This window comes from Prinia subflava, chromosome 19 (genome assembly GCF_021018805.1).
Source record: "Prinia subflava isolate CZ2003 ecotype Zambia chromosome 19, Cam_Psub_1.2, whole genome shotgun sequence".
NCBI lineage: Eukaryota > Metazoa > Chordata > Aves > Passeriformes > Cisticolidae > Prinia > Prinia subflava.
Genome location: NC_086265.1, coordinates 12,640,063 through 12,658,889, shown reverse-complemented (window position 1 = coordinate 12,658,889; position 18,827 = coordinate 12,640,063). Strand labels below are relative to the sequence as shown.

At 56.2% G+C, this 18,827-nt stretch overlaps 1 protein-coding gene across 6 annotated transcripts in view; it reads right to left on the bottom strand.

Annotated features, from left to right (window-relative positions):
* The window catches only part of OSBP2 (oxysterol binding protein 2), a 94,181-nt gene that overhangs the window by 19,741 nt on the left and 55,613 nt on the right, over positions 1 to 18,827 (bottom strand). For 5 of the 6 annotated variants that reach the window (XM_063416442.1, XM_063416443.1, XM_063416444.1 and 2 more), the window contains one exon: positions 9,940 to 10,190. In XM_063416442.1, coding sequence (XP_063272512.1) covers positions 9,940 to 10,190 — 251 coding nt within the window. Of the gene's footprint in view, positions 1 to 9,743; positions 9,786 to 9,939; positions 10,191 to 18,827 lie in introns of those variants that run through there. The other variant, XM_063416447.1, reaches the window with a different exon arrangement.

Sequence of the window (18,827 nt, the reverse complement as noted above, 5' to 3'; positions counted from 1 at the left end):
GTGCAGGAAAAGTGATTCCCCAGTGAGCTGCAGGGCTGAGGAGTTGAGGCCATGAAGGTACAGCCTTGGGAGGCACAGCCCTTCTCAAAGCTCTCCCAGGATCCACTCTCTGGAGAGCAGAGAAGAGGAAAGGGCAGAGGGTGCTGTGCCCGTCCCCACATGCTCCTCACCCCATCAGGAGACTGGGTTTATCCTTCACAGCATCCAAACTGCTGCCTCCCACTCACAGAGGGGCAGCAGGTACAGCAGTGACAGAACATGACCTGGATTTTGTCCCAGGGCTAGAGCTGGATCAAATCCTAAAGTTCCCAAGGCTGTTCTGCCTCAGCATCATCACAGCACAGACGGGGTGGGAGAGCAGCAGCCAGGCTGACAGATCTGATCACCAGTGATCAGAGATAAAAGCAAGCTCCATCCGTGTGCAGTCCCTGATCTCAGGCAACCCCAGTGTTACCTGCAACCATTGGGCAGGAGGGACAGAGGTGGTTTCTCCTCCTCTCCATGGCTGGAAAAGTTGTGGCAGGTCCTAATCCGGCACTGGCCAATGAAACTGTAAATCCCAGCCAAGACAGGGAGGCACAGCCAAGGTGGCCAAAAGAAATGGGAAAATACCACCGAGGCTCCTGCAAGTTCCCGTGGAGGAAGAGGCGAAGTGTCATCGAGATCCTGCCGGGGAGCAGGAGGCAAGACTTGGTGCCATCAGCTCTGTGGTCCCTCCCTGTGCCCAGCAGCTGCCTCGCCAAGGGCACATTTAGCACCTTTCACACATTTGTCACGGCAAATATCCCGATTTCACAGCTTGTTGCTGGCTAATGGGAACGTCGTTAACAGCCCTGGGATTATTCATGCAGCCGAAAACAATCACCCGAGGTCACCCACGTCCTGCCAAGGTGGTGGTGTCACACACCCGCGGGGATCCCTGCTTATCAGTGGAGCAAACAGTCAAAATCGGATGGAAGGAACAAAGAGATGAGGTTAATTAGCTTGAAAGGGTAAATGATCACAGCAAGGCCTGCCAGACTTCATAGAATCATGGAATGGCTTGGGTGCAAGGGACCTTAAAGCTCATTTTGTCTCATCCCCCTGCCATGGGCTGAGACAAGACAGCTTCCACTATACCAGGGTGCTTCAAGCCCTGTCCAACCTGGCCTTGGACACTGCCAGGGATCCAGGGGCAGCCACAGCTGCTCTGGGCACTCTGTGCCAGGGCCTGCCCACCCTCCCAGGGAACAATTTCTGCCTGGGTCACCACAGGGCGACAACCTCGAGGGCAACCCCAGCACAGCTGAGCACTCCCAGTCTCCAGCACAACGCGGATGGATGCTGAGGGACGCGCTCACACCTGCAATCCCACCTGTCCCAGCAACCCAGAGGAACAGCCACACAAATCCAACCTCTGGGCAGGAAAAATCCAGCAGGGAAGTGCCTGCTGTTGTGGGACCAACATCTCCTGCTCCTCAAGCATGGGACAAGGACACTTCATGGCCCACGAGTGACATGAGAGGAGGCAAGTGCCAGATGCACTCAATCATCTCTTTTTCTTGGGTGCATTACAGAGCAGGAGCCCTCACTCCACTCAGCGGGGACAGAGCTCTTGCCGTTCCGAGTGCCTGCGAGATAAGTGCTCCCTTCCTTCCTGGAGTCATCAAAACCCTGGGACACAGCTGGCTGCTGCTCGCTGCAGAACAGCCCCCCGAGGGAAGGGCGACTGCAGAGCCTCTGCTGGCTCTGAACACAGCACGAAACCAGAGAATCACAGCATCAGGGGGTGGGAAGGGACCTTGGAGTTCGTCTCGTTCCACCCCCTCCGTGGGCAGGGGGACTTTCCACCAGGCTGCTCCGAGCCCTGTCCAACCTTGAACACTTCCAGGGATGGGCTGAAGCCATTTGGGTTCGGAGCTGAGAGATACAGAGTCACAATCTGCCACTGCACCCAGAGAGGGTTCATTTGTCCTTCCTCCCCCAAAAAACACTCCGACAGCAGCAAGCAAAGGGGAAATATAAGGACAGAGCCAACCTGAATCCCAAATCATCCCACACACGGTCAGATGGACACGAGACATGGTCTGGAGTGTTGTCATCTGCTTGACAGCGATGGCACCCACAGCTGTGCCGGGGCCCAGGGCCAGGCTGTGCTCAGCACCACATCAACACAGCCTGCTGAAATAACAGCAAATCTGTCCCAAATCCTTGGAGCGACCCCCAGCCAGCAGCCCAGCTGTATGAACAGGGGTTAGCAACACCGGGAACTGCTCCTCCCTGGGGCAGGGCTGGTGGGGAGAGCCGGGCTGAGCCTCAGCATGTCATGACACCCTGAGAAACCAAAGTGACATTTCATAAAACCCTGTGAGTTCAGCACAGAAAATCACCCACTCCCTCTGCATCCAGGGGAAATAGGTGCTACAAAAAAGCACAGACATGGAAAAGATCCTTAGTGACCCAATAGGAAGCGGGAAGACACTGGAGGAGGCTCCAGCCCACCCCTTGATGCCACTGTCAGCAGCTCAGCCTGACCCCAGGCTTGAACAAGGTGCTCCCAAAATCCCAGATAGTCCCATTCCATGTGGCACCTTGTGCCCCAGCAGTGCCTGCTTCTCTCCGTTCATGGACTCCCTGGGAGTCAGATATGTCCATGATGGAGATGTCCAAGATAGAGAAGTCCAAGACTGAGAAGTCTAGGATAGGTATGTCCAACATGGAGACATCCACAGTGTGATGGGGCCAAATCTTGTCTCCTGACTGTGAATCTGGCAATTTTTCCACCTTATGTTATTTTGGGCCACCTGCTTAAAGCCATGGACACAGCAGTGTTCCAACCACACTTACCCTGCCCAGGGGTTCCTCAGAGCCAGGCTCACCCCAAGCCCATCCCGAAGCAGCGGGGCTGGCACAGCATCCAGGCCCCGCCCACAGCGCCGTGGAATGCACCCCATGCCATGGAGAGGGGATTAGTGGGGAATGGTGGCAAATCCTCGGGCAGCTGTGCTAAGAGTTTCTAATCCCACTCCACACAGCCCGCACGGAGGAGGAGTCACAGCCCGGGCCGGAACCAGCAGCACCCGGCGGGAGAGAAGGACAAGGCTGTGTTCAGTGGGGTCCTGGAAGGGGAACGAGCCAACACTGCCCACGGGTCACAGACCAAGGCAATGACAGCCTGTAGCAGTGCCACCAGAAGGAGCTGGGTCTGGTTCTGGTGGGAAAACAACTAAGGAATTTGCTGGATACTCCAGGGTGCCCACTCTTCCACCCGAAACCTCACTGAGCAGCATTCAGCAGCCTCCACTAGCCATGCCAAGGACATGCTGGGACCAGTACAGAAAAGATTCTGGGAGCTGAGACTGGGCTGGGACCTCCTGCTGCAGAGTGGAGTTTGATCACTGCAGTCCTGTGTGCCTGCAGGGCTTCCCTGCTCTCCTCCAGCCATGGAAAGTCCCAGGCTTGTCCTGGTGCTCTCACCTGCCTGCACAGCCGTGGGGCCTCCCCACTGCCACCTGTGCCAAAAATCCCCTCCCTGGGAAGCCCCCAGCACTGGCTCTTTCCCTGCAGAGAGGTAACCAGGTGGCTGCTGCACATTCTTCACTCTCCTTCGCTTGCCCAAGCCCCCAGACCCACCCCAGCAGTGGGGGGCCCTCCCAGGGTCTGCACAGCAGAGCCACCACGAGGAGAGCAGCCAATCTCCACTCCAGGCCCTGCCTGATCCCGGTGCTGGTGTGCCCGGAGAGCTCTGTCCCACCGATGGCTCCCAGGATGACAGACTTGCTGAGGCTCTCGCTGGCTGCTTTCCTCATCCCCTGATGGAGCAGATTCCAGGCTGGAGGAGCAGCTGTCCGAGCACTCAGCGGCAGGAGCAGCTGGCACTGCCTGCAGGCAGCTCCGACCCCGGGAGCTGCAGGAAGCTGCCTCGGATTGTCCCTCGCATTCGGCAAACCTCCCCACGGAATGAGAGGGGCTGCAGGAGCAGCAGCAGCCCCCCACCATCCCCTCATCTCCCAGGGCCACCACTTCCTCCGGGGTAAATCCAGGGGAGAGCAGAGCTGCCATTACCGTGCTTTTCCCTTCGACACATGCTGGAGGAAGGAGCTGGAGCGAGGCATCTTGGGGCAGCAGCCCAGGGAAGAGGCAAACACAACCCTTGTGACCCCAAAGGGATTCTCCCAGCAATGCTTCGATATTTGCCCTCCCCACAGCCCCATCCTGCCCCAGCCTCCAAGCAGGGAGGAGGATCCCAGGAGGATCCCTGGGCACAGGTCGATGGCAGAGGTGATGCCTGGCTGGGCTGGCTCCCGGCTCAGCGGAGCTGCTGCTCAACCCAGGCACTGCTGACGGTGCAGGGACATGCAGGGCCCACCAACACAGCCCTGCTGACCCAGCAGCACGGCACAAACACCCCCAGCTTTCCACAGTGGAAAAGTCATCCTTCTCAGCCAAAACCATCCAGCAGGGAAGAGCTGCAAGAGGCACCTGCAGGTGCTGGGGATGGACTCATCCTTCCTCTTCTTGCACGAGGTTCTAAGGGGAGCCCCAGGACAGTCTGAAACCTCCTGGGGGTCAGATGGACAGAAGGAGGAGGAGGCGACAGAAGAGGGGGGAGAAAAGTGAAAACCCCCACAGCAGGGTGAGCAGAGCAGCCACTGAAAGCCCCGGCCAGCACAGAGGCCCCACGGCCACACATAAGGGCTGAGTACCCACATGCCTGATAAAATCCAGTTGGAAGCACTCGGAATGATGATGAGGAGGGAGTGGGAGGAAGGCACTGCCTGTCTGAACAGATCTGATCAGAGATAGCCTCACACCTCTACATCTAAAAGCATCACAGGATGCTCCAGGAAAGGCACAACAGCCCCGAGAGCAGGGGCCAAGCTCCACATCTGCACATCTCCCCATTTCCACTCCCCCAGCCCCACTGAGGCAGGGACAGTCCCCAGGGTGCCACTGTCAGCCTCCCACCCTCCCCCCAGTAAGAGCAAAGCACCCACCAGTTATTTCTGGTCAGCGCAGCGCCTCCACAGCGGGAACACGCAGCATACCCGGAGCCCTCGCTGCAGCCCTCTCATCCGAGGGGGATTAGGGCTGGGTTAGGGTTTTAATCCCACTGCCGGGGCTTTTCTGGGTCGGTGACATGGTTTGCGAGGCGCTGATTAGTGCGCGTCGTTAGCGCAGCACGGATAATTAACACAGCCTGTGCCACATGCCAGCGAGAGTTCCTGCGCCATCACCCGGGCACAGGGACCGGCCCTGGCCCCTGTGGAGTTTGGCTGGGGGTTTGGGCAGCAGAGCAGCTGCCTGCGGTCACAGAGGGAACCCCTGCCCTGAGGATGCAAATCCAGGGGTTAAAGATGGAGTTTTCTCACTGCAGTGCTGGAATTAACCCCTGAATGCACTGGGAGAGCTCCTCCAGCCCACTGGCTGTACTGGGGTGAATTAGGAGCAGCCCAGCAGGCTGCTGGTCCCTCCCTGCTGCCCAGATGGAGGATGTCAGCTCCATCACCCTGCCTGTGCCACGATGGGTTTGGGGACCTCAAGGGACAGACCATATGTCCATCCACGCCAGGAACCAGTTCAGCACAGGGACATGCCCAAGGTATGGACCAACAGCATCACCCAGCCCCACTGCAGGGAGGTGACCCCAGGGACTCTGTTGCCTCCCAGCTTTGAGCAGTTTTCCAAGCAGATCCCGACACACTCACAGGGTGTATCCATCATCTACCACTGGATAAACCCAGAACCCACACACCGGGCTGGAGGCTGTGCTGGGCAACCTGAAGCTGCTCAGAGCAGGTGCTCAGCATCATCTGAGTTAATAAGGAGACAGTTTGGGGAGTATGGATCACTCACAGCAGCATTCCCATAGGGATCAGGGGGCTCAGTGCTCCACAGGGAAGCTGGAGGCAGAGGAGCAGCTCTGGGGAAGCGAATCTTGTGCCCAGACAGCTCATTACAGCACAGGCACCCAAAGGGCTCCAAATAAAACAGCTCCACCAGGCAGATGCCACTCAGAGTCCCCAGGAGCCCAGTGTGGCTGCAGGGAGAGGCCAGAGGTTCCTTGAGTCACTGGCACATGGCACAGGGCCACCCCAAAAGTGCTGCTGAGCTGGAGCACAGCTCTGGAGGGATCCACAGGGAGAAATCCTGCTGGGACTGGAGGAAGCAGCCTCTGGGATGCTGCTGGGTGTCCTGGAGGGGTTTAAACTGACAGCCTGAGGCCCTTTCCTGGAGGAGAGGCAGCACATGCTGTTGTCCACCTCACTCTGGCTCCAGCTCTGTGTTTCACGCTCTGGGAAGCCCTCCTGGCAGGCCTGAAGGATGGAGGGTGCTCTGTGCTGATGTCTCAGTGCTCCAGGCAGGTTCATTCCCATTGGAAAGGAAAAGCTGGGTGGGAAATCAGCCTTTCTCAAAGGAGGTGCTGGCATCCCTGCAGGACAGGCTGGGGTGGCCAGCAGTGCCTCTCAAGGGCAGGTGAGTCCTTCGTTCCTGGGACTGCCTGCCCCAGGTGGTCCCTTCTCACCAAATCCTGATAGAGCAGCATCTCCCACCCCTGCTCCTCTCACCCCTCCTTGTCCAGGCTGCATTGGCCTGACAGAGCATTCCTGCACCCCTGCTCCTCCAAAATCTCTAGGGAAAACACAAACTAACCCAGGAATGGCACGGGCAAGCCCAAACCCTGCTGCTCTGCACACTGCAATTCCTTGAGGAAGCACAAAGCTTCGCCGTAGCACCCCCTTTCCCATTAAAAGCCTATTTCCATCACCACCCACAGCCCTTTGAGCTCTTCCCGACGCCCAAACTGGCTTCCTCAGTGCATCCACACATCCCTCCTGCCTGCTGTCTCCTGCTGAATGATGAGATGGAGCTTTCCCCACTCTTGGATGAGTCTACACAACTCAGCGCACTGCTCCGGATCCTCTGGGCCTCTCATCCCGGTAATTTGTTGCTTCTTATTTTTACACACCTCCCACTCCTCCCCCGTGGCAGATTGTGCCTTGGCTTTCCATGTCTGCTGCCCAGCCCTGCTGACACCAGGCTCCTCCATCCCAGCGAGCCTGGACTCTGCCTGGTGAGATTCCAACAGGGAGCAGAGCCAACAGGAGGCTCACAGAGCTCTGGGTTTCAGTTTAAGCCCTGCAACAGCCAGTCTGAAATCTTCACCTGTAACACAACAGCCCAGCACATCCCGCTCTGCCTCTGCCCAGACCTTCCCCATCACTCCCAGCACCACCCGCCCAGTGATGCTCCCAGCCTCGGGAGAGGAGCACCCTGTGCTGGGCAGCACCCAGAGCACAGAGGGAAGGTCACCTTCGCAGCAAAGCTCCTGCATTTCCATCTCTGTTTATTTATTTCCCGTGCTTGCTGCGCTCCCCGCAGCTCCGGGGCCATTTACATAATCGGATCAGAGGCAGCTGCACAGGAACTGCACGCGCCGGCCCCAGAGCTCCCAGCCCTTCCTCCCAGGAGCACCCCTTCCTTCCCCAGAGTAACTATCCCTTCTTCCAAGAAGCACCCACTCCTTCACTGAAGGATCCATCCCGTCCCCAGAGCACCCACCCCTTCGTCTCAGGAGCACCCATTCCTTCCCTGGAGCATCCACCCCTTCCCCAGAGCACCCATCCCTTCTTCCCAGGAGAACCTATTCCTTCTCTGCTTCACTGGAGCACCCATCCTTTCTTCCCCTGGCACTCCTCCCTTCCCAAAGCACTCATCCCTTCTTCCCTGGAACACTCAATCGTTCCCTGGAGCACCCACCCCTCCCCAGAGCACCCACCCTTCCGCTCACAGCCACAGCACCAAAGCTCACAGATCCGTATCCACTTCCATGGAGCAGATCCCTGAGGTTTGGTGCTGCAGCCAGGGCAGAGCCTGGACACGGAGCATCCACAGCCAGCACCAGCCCTGTGCTGCCAGCTGGGATCTCTCCAGGAAAAACCTGGCGAGCAAGGACACTTTAATTTCTCCTGCAAGAACTCCTAGCCTGGCAAAAGCACCCTGTGCTCCCATGGGATATGTGCTCGGGGATGGAGGTGGGCACGAGCACGGTGTATTTTTGTCAGGGAGCTCCACGTGCTTCCCTGGAGCAATGCTTCTTGTTCTACACAGAAAATCTTTGCACTGAACAGAGCTCCCCCCACGAGAGGCTCCTGGCAGCTCCAGAAGGCATCAGCCCATCTAAAAGGAGAAATCAAGGCACAGAAAGGGATCCATGCTGGAAAAGGTGACAGTGTGGCTGGGAGCCACCAGTCCCTGTGACAGGGGCATCAGGCTGGTCCCCTCCCTCCTGGTCCCACTCTCACTGCTTGTCCCTCTCCTGCCTTTCTAACCCAGCCCCAAAGTGTCCCCCTGCCCACAGCTCTGTTACCTCCTTCCAAAACAACCGGCTCAGCAGGGATCTGGGAGAGCCACAACCTCCTCCATGAGCTGCTACACTGCTCCCACCCTGCTCCTTCCAGTCCTACCCCTTCCAGGGCACAGCCTTTCCCTCGGGCATCTCCCACCCTGCTCCTTCCAGGGCACAGCCTTTCCCTCCTCAGGATGCCCATCCAGAGCCAGAGCACCAAAGGATGCTGTTGGAAACAGATCCACAGAATCCACGCGAGAACGTGCCCTGCCACCCCCGCCCCTCTTACCTGCCTGGGATTTTGGACAAGCCACGCTCCCGCTGGTTTATCCCGGCACAATGGTTTTTGCGGAGTTTCCCACCCTCCAGAAAGCCTTGCTCGAGCTTTTATCACATTGCAAACACCACAACCTCCTCCTCCTCCTCTCTGGGCTGGACACAGCGAATACTGCTCTGCTCATCCCTTCCTAAAGGCTGCTGGAGAATCCTCTCCCTGGCGATTCCCTGCCCACATCCTGTTGCTGTTCCGCCTCCTGACAGCAAACCGGGGCAGCACCAAGGGTCTGCTGGCACCTCCCACCACACTGCCAACCCCATTCCCAAAACTTGGACAATCTCTCCATGGAGAGAGCACTGCACAGTCATATCCCCAAACTGCTCTGAAAACCAAAAGAGAGGCTCAGGAAGCCCTTTCCCCTGTGGCTACAGAATCCTAGCAGTGGGAACCGGGAGGATGCTGCGACCATGGGGCTCCGAGTACCCTCCAGCTCCTGCTGGGAATTGTTGTTATTTTTCAAAGCCCACATCAAACACCACCCAACCTCCTTCTGCTCGGGGCTGGGACAGCACAGTGACAGCACTGCTCCACTCACAATTCCCTGAGCTCTGCCTTCATACATTATTCCAGTCTGGTGAAGCTTTGGCGCTTTTTTTTCTTTTTAATTTTCTTTAAATATTTTATTCAGTTTTGCTCTCTCTCTCAGAGCTCCCCGGGGTGAACCAGGCTCCCCAGGAAGGGCTGTCTCACTGCAATGGAGGCAGAGCCACACTCCAAACTCAAGCTGTCCCCAAAAAACACCCGGAAAGCACCGTGAGGCTGCACAGGGCAGGAGCAGCGGCAGTGCCGGCACCACTTCCTGACCTCCGACAACCCGGCTGGGAGAGCAGAGCCAGCACGAGACCCCACGGGGGTTAAATCCCACAGCCGGGGGGACACCAGCAGCTTCATGGGAGCAATGAGGATGTGAGGGATGTGGGACTCAGGCTGCAGCAGGCAATGGGCTCTGAAGTGCTGTGCCAGGTAGAATTCCCCCCAGGGAGCAGGAGAAAGCCCCTCAGCATTCCCAACATCCACGTTTCCCAGCTTGACAAAAACGACCTATGACATGGAGCGGGCTGTAAGGATGTGGCAGACCTGTGTCTCAGTGGGGTCCATATCCATGCCCTCTTCCCAGCTGCATCTTCCCAACTTCCCATGCCCTCACCGCGGAGCCGAGCCCGGCCGTGCCCCGCGGTAACACGAGCCAAGCCACGGGGAGCAAGCAGGGAGGGCAGGAGGATGGAGGAGGAAGGGGAGGAGGAGGAGGAGGGGCAGGAGGAGCAGCACTCACGTTGATCATAGCATTGGAGGTGATGCGGAAGAGCGTGGCGCGCTCGTTCACAGCCTTGATCTTCTCTCCGCTGTCGGCCGGCAGGCGCAGGCTCTCCAGCTCGCTGAGCGAGCGCTGCAGGGCCGCGCCGTGCTTGGCGATCAGCTCATTGCAGGTGCTCAGGTCCTCCAGCTTACTCGACAGGGTCTTCAGGGGGCCGTGCAGCTCGCTCTTGTCTGACTGCGAGGCGGGCTCCTCATCACCCGAGTCATCTGCACAGGGAGGGAGGGAGAGAACAGCGTTTCCATGGCTACCCCCGCGGGCAGGGACCGGGGACCTCCCGCCTCCGCAGCGCAGGGCCGGGGGTCGCGGCCCCCCGGAGCACGGCGTGCTGGGGGCGGCACCCAGAGCCCTGAGCAGCCGCTCCCGGGGCTGCCACCGAGACCTGGCTCAGGGCTGGGTGGTGGGGTGGCACAGGGGGTGCCACACACCAAACCTGCCCTTCCCAGGGGCTCTTCCCAGGACTGCCCTTCCATCCACCCTGCACTGGGGGCTCTGCCAGCTCTGCTCGGGGCAGGGTGAGCTGTGTCACCTGAGGGAAAGGTCACAGAGACACCAGGGAAAGTGACACTTTATCCAAAACCACCGGATCTTCATAGGGCAGAAAACTCCACAATCAGCAACTCAGAGACAGCAAAAATTCCTGCAACTCAGTGCTTAAAACCAGGACACCAACCCAAATCCACTCGGTGGGGGTAACACAGCATTTCTGATCACCCCTCTGCTCCCCCAGGAAGGAGGAGACCGGCCCCAGGAGGCACCAGCACCCAAAGCAAATACAGAGAGAGAAGCAGGTCCTGAGCAGGGGCTGTGCCCCATCTTTATGCTCCAAAGTTTAGCTGAAGGTTTTCTCAGTGTTCCCAAAACCTATTGAGGCACCAAAGGAGGGAGCTGCTCCTCTATCTCCCCTCCCTCAATCTTCTCTTTCTGGATTTCAGAGAGATGGGCACCAGCAAAACCCTGTTGCAGCTTCTCTGCCAACTCTGGGGGAGTTGGGGGAGTGAGAACATTCTCCAAACAATCCAGGCACGAGCTCAGGGATGGCTCTGTGTAACAGGGGAGCAGAACATTCCCTCTCAGGGCTGTGAGGAAAGAAGGAAACCCGTGATTCCCTGGCAGGTGGGTGTTTGGCTGCTATTCCTGGCTCAGTGATAGGAGCTCTGGAAATGCTGTGGGTACTGGGAGAGGTGTTCAAGCGCTGCTCAGATTGAATCCACAGAGGAACCCTTCAATTACTGTGACCCAAAGGCAAGGATCTAGATACACGTGACAGGATCACAACCCAGAGTGGAAGCAGGAGCAGAGCACAGAGTCACTCCAGGACTCGTGGTAACCTCCCCAGAACGGATGTGATGGGACAGGAGGCACAGCTCAGGGACAATGCTGATCCTCCACAGCAGGACCAACCTAACTGCCCAAGAATAATGGAGAAAATCCAAGGGAAACAGGGCACGGAGCAAACCCCAAATGGCACATGAGGCACCAGGACAGCATCTCCCAATGTCACCACTTGGTCCCTCTGCAACCCAGCTGACAAACACAAGCAGCAGCTGTTGGAGCCAGGAGAGGAACTGGCCACCAAGGACAAACAGAGCACCCAGGGGAAACCAGCTGAGAGCTTCCCAAGCAAGGTGAGCTGCCAGCTGAGGCGTTTGGGAGCTGGGCAGCTCCCACAGACAGGCTGGGGAGCTGCTGAGCCTGGGCAGGGGACAGGACCCGAGGTTTGAAAACACACCCGGAATCAGGGAAGTCTCCCTGGTAGGGGAAGGGGAAGAGGAACAGGCAGGAGGTGCACAGAGGCACCACAGCGATGGCACAGGCTCACACTGGTGCCGTAAGGTTCAGCTTTCATATTTCCCAGATTCTGTACTGCATCAGTATATAACTCTGAACTTCAAATAAAGTGTTAACAAATTCTCCTCACAGTTTAGTCAGACAAAACAGTTCTTTTCCAGGCTGAGAACCAAGGGCACCACTGCAGCTTCCAGCCCCAAAAGTACAAACAGCAGCGAACTGAGGAGAGCAATCTGGGAGGATGGGACTGCATAACCTAAAGCTGTAATTGGACAATTAATATGTAATATTAAATATTTAAATACTAAATGTGTAAATGGACCAAAACTTATAAAAGTGTAAAAACTCATCACCAGGTGTCCATCTTGGGTCCATCCTGGGTGTAGCCATGGCTGGGCTCTTGTATTGCCCAGGGTGTATCCTTTAAAGGCCTTTTTGATAAATTCCTATTTTATTCCTTTAACTCTGTTTAGTCGCTGTTCTAGGCAGCCTTCCAAGGCATCAACACCACAGGCAAACTCCAGAAGACCTGGCAAGAAAATTGAGGCCACTTTTCTACCAGTAGAGAAAACAACCAAAACCTCCTCAAAGTCCATTTTCTGATACAGAAGTTTCAAGTATTCCCAGGGTGCCTTCCACACTGGGGCTCACAAAGGGTCTCCAGCAGTGTGGGCACATTCCCTGGGATTGGATATTGTCTCTGCACGTGTCCTGAGCCAGTGCTTCCAAGGACAGAGCATTCCATACCCCGGACACTCTCTGGGACAGGGACACCAGGCTGCTCCTGCTGCTCTGGGCTGTGTCCCTGGGCCTTTCCAGGGCAGTCTCTGGCCTCCTTCACCATTCCTCTCTCCAGGTGAGGAACTGTGCTCTTCCCACCAGCATCCCAGCAGCCTCTGCAGGCTGTGCCAGCAGAGCACAGAAGGCAGAACCCTTCTCCACAGCTCTAGGATCTGATCACCAACGAGGCTGGACTTTAATAGCCAATTTATAATAAAGTCTGATGTTTTATCGAGCTTCCAGATGCAGAAGCCAACCCTGCTGGCTCAGCTGTCATTGCAACAAGAGCCTGAACGTGGCAAAACCCACCTCTCAGGGACTCCAAGGGACAGCCTGAATTCCCCAATTTTCTGTTTGCAGACACCAAAAATAATTCACAAAGACAATTTTATCTGCTTACAAGTGCTGCAAAAAATTGTGCCAAGCAAGAGAAAGTGCCTCTCTGCCTATCCCCAGGGAGCCTTTAACCCCCAAATCCCTCCCTTTAATTCTTCCCCCATCCTGCCTTACACAAAATGCTGCCCCAAAGTCCTGGCTCCCACGTGCTGTCCAGTGCTCCAGGATTTCCAGAGCAAAGCCTGGATCACCTTGCCCAGGTGCAAGCTCAGATCACAGCCTGGGGATTTTTCACAGAATCACAGAATGCCCTGAGTTGGGAAGGACCCACAGGGATCACCCAGACCCCCCAACAACCCCACCCTGGGCATCCCTGGCAGCGCTGTCCAAAGGCTCCTGGAGCTGTGGCAGCCTCGGGGCCGTGCCCATTCCCTGGGGAGCCTGGGCAGTGCCAGCACGGGGAGGGCAGAACATGGAGAGGGACAGGCTGTGCACTTTGCCAGGACATTATTTCCTGCCCATTGATTGAGGCTGTGGGAACAATCCCTGCCCGAGTGCTCAGCTTGAGGCACGAACACAGCATGGCCCAATTTTTTATTGCTGTGCAGAATTATATAAACGCCTCAAAGCCCAGGAAAAGGGGGAAGGAACCTGGGTCAGCCCAGTGATGCTGCTCATTCCAGCTGAGCTGAGCATCTCTCACCAGCTCCTGCTGGCCCAAAGCTGCTGCTGTGGGATGCTGGCAGGGTGGGCAGCAGGATCCCACCTTCCTCCCCCTGCCTGGGCAACTGCACTCATAGAAACATGGAATGGTTTGGGTTGGGACCTTAACACTCACTTCCTTCCATCTTTTTGATATAGGCAGGGACATCTTCCACTAGAGCAGAATCCAATTAATAATATATAGAGAGAGAAATTTATATATTTATTTATATATATATATACAAATCTCTCAAGCAATATGATTTGTTGCAATTAAAGCATGGAAGAAGGAAATCCAATGTCACAGCTACAGTCAAATAAATCAGAGTTGAAAGCAGAAATGATCACACAGAGCACCCAAACCTCCTCACTGCCACTCCCAAGATGGAGCTCTGACACTGGCTCTCAAGGTGCTTCCATCTTTCTCCTGGGAGCTCCCGAGAAAGCTGGCCAAAGCCCAGATCCACAGAAACATGAATCCTTTTGTTTCCTGCAGCAAGCAGCAGCCACTCAGATCTGCACCAGCTTTGGAGCAGCCCCAGATCCCAGAGCAGGAGCCCTGCTCCCACCAGGCCATCCCCACCAGCTCTCCAGCTGCTATTGGCACCAGCAGGACAAACTGCCACAGGAATGCTGTGACACAGCACAGGACAGGGGCTCTGGCATCCCCTAATTCCCCATCAGGGCTGCTCTCAGGGAAGCTGTTTTGAATCACAGGATCATTTAAGCTGGAAAAGACCTCCAAGACCATCATGTCCAACCTTTGACCAACCTTTGCACATGACCATGAACACCAATTCCTGTAGTACAGCTGAAGATTATCATGAAGGGCTGGAGGAGAGAGCAGCAGAAATATTTATCCTACTGCTGAGGAGGAAGGATTCACTCATCCAGAAAGGTGGAAGAGCAGCAAGCCTCTGCCTGGAGGTCTTTGCTTGGAGCCCAGCCAAACACCACAGCTTTGAGGATCCTGCCCTTATTCCAGCTTTTGTATCAGCTCAGACAGGGAAAAAATGATTTGGCTTTGCTAAGGCTGGGAAAACACCCTGAAGGTCAGGAAATACCCACAGAGAGAGTTTATCCGGGGCTCCTCATTCAAGGATGGACCACAGGGGATTTGCAGAAGCCAAAGTGCAGCAGGCCCAGCAAGATCACAGCACTGGGACTTCAACCCGAATTGGGGGTTCCTAACTGCACCCACTCAGGGCCACAGGACCTCTTGGAAGCTGCAAAAACACAGATTCCTAAATTCTTGGGAGGATGTAGGAAAAGGAAGAGGGGGAGAGGGGGAGAGGGGAAACATGACTCCCACAGGGTCATGGTGAGGGACACCCAGCGGAATCCAACTGAAACATTTTCCAGCACAGCCCAGAAAGGAGTGATGGCTTTGAAGGGAATTCCAAACATGCAGGGAATGAGAAAGAACCAGAACAGGGGAGATGAGGGCTGGCTGAGGTGGAGGATGCTCAGGGGCTGGAGCGTGGCCAGGGAAAGGAACGGAGCTGGAGCCCCAGGAGAGGCTGAGGGAGCTGGGAAAGGGGCTCAGCCTGGAGAAAAGGAGGCTCAGGGGGAACCCTGTGGCTCTGCACAGCTCCTGACAGGAGGGGACAGCCGGGAGGGTCGGGCTGTGCTCCCAGGGAACAGGGACAGGAGGAGAGGGAACGGCCTCAGGCTGGGCCAGGGGAGGATCAGGTTGGATATTGGGAACATTTCTTCATGGGAAGGGTGGTCAGGCCCTGGCACAGCTGCCCAGGGCAGTGCTGGAGTCCCCAATATCTGGAGGGATTTAACAGCTGTGTGGATGTGGCACTTGGGGACATGGGTCAGTGGTGGCCTTGGCAGTGCTGGGGAATGGTTGGACTCAATGATCTCAGAGATCTTTTCCAACCTTAATGATTCTGGGATTCTATTCTAATGCTCTGTGCTCCCTGTCCCTGGATGCTGCTCTCGCTCCTTTCCCCTGGTTTGGTCCTTTTAGATCCTCAGCTCTCAGCAGCTCCTAAATCTCATTAAACCTCAAACCAACATCTCCCAGCTGGGCAGGGCCAAAGTGGACCGGGACTGTGTCTGGGACCAGCAAAAAGCCTGGACGCCCTGCAGGAGCCAGGAGGGCCTCCCTGCTCCTCCACACAGGGAGATCCTCCAAGGACACAAAGAGTGCTTTCATCCATGGTTTCCAGCCCCCAGCACACCCTGTCCCTGCAGAGGGAAGGGCTCAGAGATGGATCCCCTGTTTCCATGCAGCACAACAGTGGTGCTCCCAGCCGACCCTCATCCCCCCTGGTGCTCCAGCTCTGCCATCTGCTCTCCATGGAATAAAGATCCTCCCTAGAGCAGCAAACCCTCAGGGGGTGGCAGGGGGCTCCCAGTCCCATGCTGGGATGCAGGTGGCCCTGGATCCCCTTCGGAAGCAGCACATCCCTAGCTCAGGAGCTTCACCCTGGCTCACCCTGCTCCTCCTCCTGCTCAGAATGAAAGGCAGACATTCAGCAGGAATTCCTGTCGCTCTTCCCCAGGGAACAAAAGCTCCTCAAGAAAACAAACATGAAAGGCTGGCAGGAAAAATTTGACAACAAATTGCCAGGCTCCTCTGGCTCCTGTGCCGTGGATGAGGCAGCCCAGCCTCCACAGCATCCTCCTAAGGATTCCTGCATTCCCAGTGTGCTGTGGAGATTACCCTGTGCTCACCAGCGGCACAGAGAGACTATCCATGATTTGAATTCATCCCCCTCCATCCTGCAGCTGAGCTTTGCCCTGGCCTTGTGCAGGGTTGGGTGCCAACACCTCCGGGACCCTGGGCCACAACAGTGGATTTAGGCCGAGCAGAGCGTGAGCGGCCATCGCCACCCAGCTCCAACCCCATCCCTCTCCCCCGTGCCACGACACAAGTGTGGCACAGCAGGGCTGCCCCAGGCACTGCACTAACCCACATAACACCCACCTCCTCCTCCTCCTCCTCCTCCTTCCCCCCCCTCGCTCCAGGAAGGCTCCACAAATGCAGCTGCTGCTTCCCGCTCTCCTCACGATGCACTCGGGAACTCTGCAAGCACAGGCTCAAATCCCAGAGACACAAACCACAGCAGCTTCTCATGAATCCCCTCTCCAGGAACACTCCAGGCTCGTATTTTACACCTCCACCCCCAAACCCAAGTGCTCCCCAAGCCGAGCCCCTCATGTTTGTTTGGACCCGGGCTGGGTTTGGTTTGTAGGGCACAGGCACGCAGTGTTGCTATAGGAACAGGCTGCCTCACCATAAGCTGGAGAGATTATTTTTGGAGCTGTGATGCAATTTAATCTATGGAAAATGATCGGCAGCCATCGGCCACAAGCCTCCTCGGGCTTGTTTCTCAGCCCAGAGGACACAAACCTCAGTGCCTGGAGCAACATCCTGCCAGAGCCAGCAAGGCAGAACTCCCTTTCCACCCCCTTTTTCCACCTTGAAATCTTCCCTCAGATAAATGTTTGCCATTGCCTGCAATTTCTGCAGAGCTGGTGGGAAAGCTGCTGGCTGGAGGCACAACACCAGAGCATTCCCATGCTCTGGGGACACACTGGGGCTTTGCAGTGCAGTCCATGGGGATCCCAGGGACAGGAGGCCCACGGGAGGCACTGCCACGCTGAGCTCCCACCCCAAAACCAGCAGGGAGCAATCCCAGGGAGCTGCTGCTCACAGCTGGGCTGTTCCAGTGCTGCCCATGGACGAGCAGAGCTGGGAAGAGCCTTTTCAGGCATAAACCAGGAGGAGAAGGGATTGAAGGGTTCTGCTTTAGACCTTTTACTCCAAAATTCCCAAACTGCATCCAGAGTCTGGCTGTGATGTCTCCAGCCCAAAGGACCACAGCTCCTCAGCCCCACACCATGGCTGGGGCAGGCAGTTCATCCCTGCTTATCCTCCTCTCCAGGTCCAGCACAGCTCTCCTCACCCTACATCCCTTACCTTCCTCCATCTCTCACCTCCCTTCTCCCTGTGAGTGGAAAACTTTCCCTTCCCAAGTATCCTCATTTTCAGCAACAGTCCTCGTCCTTCCTACATCACCTTGAATCTCTCCCCAATCCCCAGCTTTGTCCTGGAGGCAGCTGGAATGAGCTGATGGAGGGTTGGAAGTGCAGGATCAATAGTGCAGGAGTGAAGTCAAGCCGGAACAGAGATCCCTGAGTGCTGCTCACAGGGAAAGCTCTAATGGGATAGAAGGAACTGATGACTTTAAATCAAACAGCATTCCTGGGCTGCCCCAAAGCCAGCAGAGACCACAGCAGTGACAATGGGGCATCTCAGCAGCTGATTTCTTATCGGCAGCAGGACCTGCACATCTGCCAGAAACTGAGCTTGGAAGCATCGGAGTCCCAATGCTGGCTGCTCCCAATCCCTGGAACAAGCTCCCTTCAGGTGCCCGGATGGTCCAGCCACCAGCACAGCATGGATTATGCCTCCATTCCCAGTTCCACCTCTTGTGCACTTTCTCCTGCCTTTTCCCACCCTTGTCTGGGAGTTTTGGATCTAAAAGTATGAAAAGTATCCCACTGACTGGGAAAAGCCTTTTCTCCACCCACAGACAGAGTGAAGGATGTCCACGAGGATCAGCCAGCAGCAAATCCTGCAGCCATCCCAGGCAAAACTCCAAGCTCTCTCTCCTCCCAGTAAATCCACAGAACTCAATCCCATCTCCTTTCCAGATTCCCCGTTTATTCCAACACCAAGCAAGGGTATGATTCAGAATCACCAGCCCTTCCTGCGTGGAATTATCCGGATCTCAGGGATACGCTGCTCACCCGTCATTCCTGAAGCACAGCAATTTCCACCCTGGCTCTGGCAGACACAGCTGCTTTCATCACTTTTAATCGCTATGAATATTAAATGGAGCAGGGATCTATATTTAATAGCCTGGCCTGGCTGCCAGGGAGATGGATGAGGTTTATAGCAGCTGCAGATGCAGGAACAGGCGGAATTTTGGTGGTTAGAAAGAATTACATTGAGAATTAATCATCAAAATACTAGGGAAAATAATCATTCATAAATCATTCCAAATCCGGGTGATCGCTCAGCAATTACCACCAACCTGGCAGGGCTGTTGCTCCTCCCTGCTAATGCCAAGGGAAAGCAGCACAGGCAAATGGGAGCCTAAAAATAGGGAGAATTGGCTGCTCGTGACAAGCTGGGACATATCCTGAAGGCTCATTCAGTGGGAGTAGGTGGGGAGGGCCCACCTGGTGACGGGGCTCGACAGGGAGAGATCAAA